The sequence below is a fragment of the Dendropsophus ebraccatus genome, chromosome 5 (assembly GCF_027789765.1).
Source record: "Dendropsophus ebraccatus isolate aDenEbr1 chromosome 5, aDenEbr1.pat, whole genome shotgun sequence".
In the NCBI taxonomy this organism is placed as follows: Eukaryota; Metazoa; Chordata; class Amphibia; order Anura; family Hylidae; genus Dendropsophus; species Dendropsophus ebraccatus.
Window position 1 is genome coordinate 82,173,353 of NC_091458.1, and position 6,883 is coordinate 82,180,235.

The 6,883-nt window shown below is 40.5% G+C and overlaps 1 protein-coding gene across 1 annotated transcript; it reads right to left on the bottom strand.

Annotated features, from left to right (window-relative positions):
* Window positions 1–2,243: 2,243 nt before the first annotated feature.
* On the bottom strand, window positions 2,244–2,990 carry LOC138793655 (LHFPL tetraspan subfamily member 5 protein). Its single transcript, XM_069972327.1, has 3 exons — window positions 2,579–2,990; window positions 2,363–2,431; window positions 2,244–2,245 (listed from the first exon to the last, which is right to left on the bottom strand). Coding segments are annotated over exons 1-3 (483 nt in total).
* Between the last annotated feature and the right edge of the window lie 3,893 nt (window positions 2,991–6,883).

Here is a 6,883-nt window from a genome sequence, read left to right on the forward strand (position 1 = left end):
TGGAAAAAAGAGCCATTCACCCACTCTCATCTTCTGCAAAACACAAAATAGCAATTGTTTAGTTTCTGTACATAAACAGACAATAGCAAACTACATTATCTATGTATTTTGTGGCCAAAATCCCCTCTATGATGAGCAATAATATGGTATTGCAATACAAATATTTTATTAAGAATGAGTTGGGTACCAACAGACAACTGAAAGATCTATGAACACAGTCTGGTATCGGGAGCAATATCACTCACCCAAGATTATACCTCACTGAAGCTTTCTGCCTAACTGTAGGCATTTTCAAAACCATGATCCCTGTCATTATTGTAGCCTACAGTGAGATTATTATATACAAGTTCCTGACAGTGACTCAAATGGGAGCAAACGTCTTCCATCAAAGTTGACATAAAATAAATTTTTTATTTTTGAAACCACATTATTAAACTGGAAATTATTGTAGTTTCTATGTAAAAAAACATGCGCCTGATGCCTAGGTTGTGCAAGTGTGAACCAGAACGGAACACCGGACCCAGGACAACTCCAGTCTGCAATTGGGCGCAGGTATACGATCTCAAGGTGAGGTAAGAATCCTCAATAGGTGGCTGAATAAAACCATTCGCACTCCAAGGGAGGAATGAATGATATTGCAAATATCATTCACACTTGCAGTACTACATACACCTCTTGGCTAGGTGACCTCCAGCAGGAGCTGCGGTATCTCTCTTCCCACACGCTGAATAGAGTTGTGCCTATTAATATTGCACAACTCGACCAGGTGAGCTCTTTTTATTATATATGCTAAGAGTATGTTGCCATACTTTATTACACCAGGAGACGCCACCATCCCTCTCTCTCTCTCTCTCTCTCTGATGCGTAGGTTGACATAACCAAGGTGGGAATTCATTCAGAAAACTAGTGTCAGACTATGTTCACACCACGTTAAAATGACCAGCATTTTTATTGACAATCCAACAAAACACATAAAGCGCTTGGCACTGTCTCTTGCAGGAATGGCAGGAATGGCAACTCGCCAACAAGTGCGGTTTATTCAAAGCACATACCGATCATCGGTTTACAGGCAAGGCAATCACGTCTCGTGTGTCCCACTGAAGCTTCCGCGCTTCAACTGGCCTCATAATAAGTATTATGAGGCCAGTTGAAGCGCGGAAGGGTCAAACGGCCGTAGCCTCCGTGGGACACACTTGAGACGTGATTGCCTTGCCTGTAAACCGATGATCGGTATGTGCTTTGAATACACCGCACTTGTTGGTGAGTTGCCGCTTCCTGCATTGGTTCTTATTTTGTTGTATTGGATGACCATTTTTATTGAACACACATAATTTAACAAAAAATAAAGGCCGTTATAACAATGTCCATTATCATAGTATAATAATCATAAAATGACAGAAGTTGATGTTAAATGACAACCATGCAATAAAAACGGACGTCATTTTGACAGTGAGAGAACATAGCCTAAAAATCTGCAAATTTGTGCACAACGTAAGGAAATAGGTAAGGGTTAGAGGGGAGGGGGAACCCCACTGATACTAAATAAGCGGTACCAGTGTATCAAATCTCATTATCCAGGTATAAGAGACAACACATTATATTAGTACAAAGTTTGATTTAGACCCAGAAGGAAAAGAACGAAGGGGGGGGGGGGGGGGGATAGTTTGAGGTATACAGCTTTCTTCATTGTATAATAAATAACACTATCATACCAGATTTCTGGTGATACTTTGATCCAGGGATTTATTCTGATTGCCATTGGAGCATTGAAGTCGGGAAGGAATTTTCTCCCTGTGATGGGGCAATTGTTATCTGCCTCATAGGGGTTTTCGCCTTCCCCTGGATCTACACAGTAGGGTTTCTCAAGGTTCAACCTGATGGACTCTTGTAGTCTTTCAACCTTATTAACTATGTTACATTGCCTTAAAAAGATCTCTGTTAAGTACCTTGCCTTTATAATACTGCAATTTGGTTCTCAATTTAGAGTCATACAGTATCAAAATAATACTGTAATGCCTAAATAATACTCTGATGTAGTGTCCACAAAATAATGGCATATGGTTTAGTGCATGTCATTATAAACAAGCACTCAGTATATTTTTACCACTTTTTTCACCCCCTAAAATCAGCATTATAACCAAAATTATTAACATGAAGTGTAACCTAACAATCTACAAATAATACAATGACTTACCTTTGCTCTGGATCTTAAAATCCTCTGGCAGCAAACTATCTTGCCTGTTTCCTAGTGTAAAGGCAAGGAAGGAGAGAATGAGAGCATCCATTATGGCTATGATAGCTAGAATGTAGGCCCAGCGCACAGTGCAGGCTCCCAGTGAGTATTTATCGGTCTTGTCTCCACACATTCGCTTCACTTCTGCCGAGTCCCATCCATCTGGATAAATCATGCATCCAATCATCAATCCAGCTGCTGCAAGGTGAGAAAAAAAAGTACCTGGGCTTTGATACAGGAAATTTCAGGAATAAAACCAAAAGGTGTAAAAGCACAAAAAGTGTCATGGAAAGTAAAGGATATAAATAGTAATTCAGTTATATAAAGGAAACAGTTATATAATACCTGAGGCCAGCTGCATCCATGCACAGACTTTGTACACTGTGGCTGAGTTGCAGAAAAAGAAAAGACTGAAGCACAGCATGGAACCAACCACCAAAAACATGGACACACCAATAAAAAACATGGCGGTCTTGAAGGCTCCTGAAGGTATGCTCTCAAAGTCTAATGCACTTCCTTTGCAGATTAGCTCTGATGTCAGTGCATTTCCTATGCAGTAGCTGAACAGACCAAAATAGCCTGCTTGAGGGGTGTTTAAGCTATCCCCAATCCAGTAAGGTTGGATGAAGACTTCCACCATGATGATAGAGAAACATATGGTGAACACTGCCCACAAGACACCAATGGCACGTGCGTTACGTACATAGTTGGTGTGGTATATTTTGGCTGCTTCTTGGGCTGGCAACAGTTGAACCATTTTGATCCAATGTGGGTATAATTCTTATCAACAGCAAAACCTGTAAATGTAGAAAAGCAACAGTAAGGCCATTTACATTAAAACACCTAAAAATCATTTGGCTATGTTCCCACACAGTATTTTGGTCAGTATTTTGCAACCAAAACCAGGAGTGGACTTAAGACACAGAAAGGCGATATAGTTGAAGAATCCAGGCACTGACAGATAGATAATGCTTCTTTATTAAAGTGATTTCAAGCAGGTACATGAGAGAGGACGTGTTCCGGCCTATAGCCTTCATCAGCATCGAGCTGATGAAGGCTATAGGGCAAAACGCGTCCTCTCTCATGTACCTGCTTGAAATCACTTTAATAAAGAAGCATTATCTATCTGTCAGTGCCTGGATTCTTCAACTATATTGCCTGGGATTTCTTCCTACTACGAGCACCACTACTGGACAGAGTGACGTCTTCTACCACAGAAAGGCTATAGTCACACACTGTTCAAATTAAGTGGATGGCCGTCATTTAATGGCAAATAAAAGCTATTTTAAAACAGCTATTATTTGCTATTAACCTCTTAATGACGCATGACGAGTATACCCGTCATGCACTGTTAAGGGTAAACAGAGAGTGCTCCCGGCGTGAGTCGCCCCAGGGGACTTCTAATTAAGATCTGTGAAAAAAGAATAGTGTTTTTATTATTAAAAATCCCCTCCCCTAATAAAAATTTAAATCACCCCCCTTTTCTCATTTTATAAATAAATAAAAATAAATAAAAAATTAAGATATTTGGTATCACCGCATGCATAATCACCTGAACTATTAAATGATCACATTCCTGATCTTGCACGGTAAACGGCATAAGCGCCGAAACCTGCCAAAGTGCAAAATTGTGCATTTTTGTTTACATCAAATCCAGAAAAAAATGTAATAAAAAGTGATCAAAAGGTCGCATATACACTAAAACAAGGTACCGAAAGAAAGAACAGATCATGGCGCAAAAATCCATTGAATAAAATAAAAGTTATAGAAGTTACATATCGTTGTAATAGTACTGAGGAACATAGATAATGTCATGATCGCGCCTGAAAAGGCATCAGTGCCACCCTCTGCTGCAAAGTTTCGACCTCTGCGCCAAAGACTGCGCTTTTGGCCATGATCCGTTCCTTGTTTTACTGTGTTCTCTGCTTATGTCATCTGTGTTCCGGTCCATGTTTTCTTAGTTCTCCCTGCACTTTCCTTGTTGTGGTCTGTTCACTAATTGTGTCTGCTGTGGTGTGATTGACAGGTCTCTTCTCCTCTGGTTTTCTTCAGCTCTCTTCAGCTTGGAGTCCGGGACTTCTGATCCCTTATACCTGTGCCTCTCCCTTCACTCAGGGCTCTTGATAGCTTTGTCCAGCTTGTCTGTTTCTGCTAGATCCAGCCTCTTGCCTTATTGTCTGTTTTCCTGATCCCTTGCTTGTTCCTTGCCTTGTCCTCTAGTTTCTTGGTTATTGTCTCTGGTTTCTGTTTCACCATGTACCTTGTTTACTGTCTGTTATTGCGTTTAGTTCCTTGTATCTCCGTTCCGAGTTTATTAGTGTTTGTGACCTGGATTTCGTGACCTCGACTTTGCTTGTGGATTCTGACTCTGTACTACTGCTGCTCGTTTGTTGCCAACCTTGCCTGCTGACTATTCTTTATTGTGTTAGTTTGTCTCGTCTTGTTTTGTGTTTCGCACTTACTGCAGCGTAGGGAACGCTGCCCAGTTGCGGACGGTCGTTTAGGGCCTGCTCTGCAAGCAGGTAGGGACAGTGTGGGGGGTCTTAGCCATAGGGCCCACTTGTCCTGTGTCTCTGTGTTCCCAGGGGCCCTGACAGATAACATGTCAGTTTTACCAAAGGGTGGACGGCGTAAACACGAAACCGCTCAAAATAAGAAGAATTCCACCTTTTTTAAATATTTCACTGCACAAATAATTTTTTTCCTGGTTTCGCAGCATATTTTATGGAAAAATGAAGTCTGTAATTGCAAAGTAATTATAGCCAAAATTGGGGCATGCACTACCCAAAAGTAATAAATTCACGGGTGCTACCTCACATACCTAAACAGATATACAACACCAAGAGAAAAAAAAAACAGGGGTATGTGATATCAAGGAGCACTCCAGAGAGAAAATTAATTAAATAATGCAAAAATATTTATTAGAAATACATAGAAAATTGACATGTACTGACACAAAGGCGGGCAGAGGAACAACACATCCCTACACATTAAAAACAATTAAAATTCCCAAAGGAAAAAACACACATGGTGGAAACCACACGGTATGGGGTACCCCCGGGGTAAAGCAAAGGTCCTATGTTATAGCTCAACTGACCCTCATAGGTAAAACACAATGCATATACAACCTAGTAATGAAAAAAGATAAGCACAAAAAATATATATGAATGAGCGTATGTGACTGTGTATGTGTCAAATAAATGGTGAAAAGGATTATTTCTAGGGCATACCATTGAGCCCGAAACATGGACAGGACACAGTTATTACAACCCAGGATCAGACAAACTTCCAATAAAATCCGGATGGTAACCACCTTCAACAATCAATGGCAGGATATATACGCCGAATATTGGAAAGAAATTGGAATATCCTGAGGGCGGAACCCAGACTGACCCCACACATAACTGACCGGCCGATGCTCACAGCAAGATGAGCACGTAATTTAAAAGATCTGGTAACCCGGAGCCATTTTACTAGGCCTAACCGGAGAACAGGCACTGGCACACGGTTCAAGGGCTCACATTCATGTGGGGATTGCAGTGTCTGTCAATTTATGCCTTCAACCTATGAGTTCTGCAATCCAAAGGACAATAGTCGGTATGTATTGAGGGATTACATAAATTGCAGAAGCAGAAACGTGATCTATGCGATAGTGTGCCCATGCTCTCTAGTTTATGTTGGACAAACAACACAAGAATTGCGTAAACGGATTCAACAACATTTGTCAAACATTAGAAGAGCAGCTACAGTATCTCATGCAACCTTGGACCTTACCTCAGTGGCTTCGCACTTCAAGGATAAGCATGGCGGTAGGTGCAATGGATTGAGGGTATTTGGGCTGGAGAAAAGGTTCGTGGGTGTAAGGGGAGGCGATATCATTAAGTCTCTCCTCTGTACAGAGTCAAGATGGATTCATAAACTTGGGTGTCTTGTCCCGGAGGGAATGAATGAGGAACTCCTGTATACAGGCTTCTACAAGTAAGTGTTTGGTGGATAGGATTGTTATTATGTTGGATTATACTTATTTGTTTCATTCATTTATTTTTTGTTCCCCAGCTTTTTACTGACTTGTTTCCATGGATAGGCTCTTCCTATTCTCTTACAGGCTTTTCACATTACACTATACACTATTTGACACTATTGCTTCACACATTTTTGTACCTACATTGTTTTACATGCCCAATCAGCATCACACTATTGACATTCACATATATACACTTTTACGATTTCTTTCTTTCATTTTTCCCCCCTCCCCCCCTTTTTTTTTTCTTTGTCTTCTTATTTTTCTTTTCCTTTCTTTAATATTTCTTTTCCATTTCTATTTTTGTTTTTGCACCTATCACTTTCTTTTTTCTCTTTCTGTGTTTGTCTTCTTTTCCTCTTTTTTTTTTTTTTTTCTCAGTTCCTACACTTTCTTCTGGGGTGGTTGCACATTGTTGTTTCTGTATTCAGATCTTGTGTGTGTGTTTTTCACTCAGGTCAGCATTTATATGGTGGATATATACCATTCGTAATGTCTATACTACCAAACCGTACTACTGATGTGGAGTCCCACCATTAGGATCAGAGCCGGGCCCTGGAGTCCTTTTCGATCTGCCAAATGGATGCACTTCACTCCTGATGACAACAGTGAATGTATTTCTAGATATC

What these genes read in the sequence shown, in the direction of transcription:
- LOC138793655 (XM_069972327.1), bottom strand. Translation starts at nt 2,990, where the DNA reads ATGGTTCAACTGTTGCCAGCCCAAGAAGCAGCCAAAATATACCACACC. An exon ending in ATGGATGCAGCTGGCCTCAG is followed by an intron (nt 2,432 to 2,578) that starts GTATTATATAAC and finishes CTCACCTTGCAG; the next exon opens with CAGCTGGATTGATGATTGGA.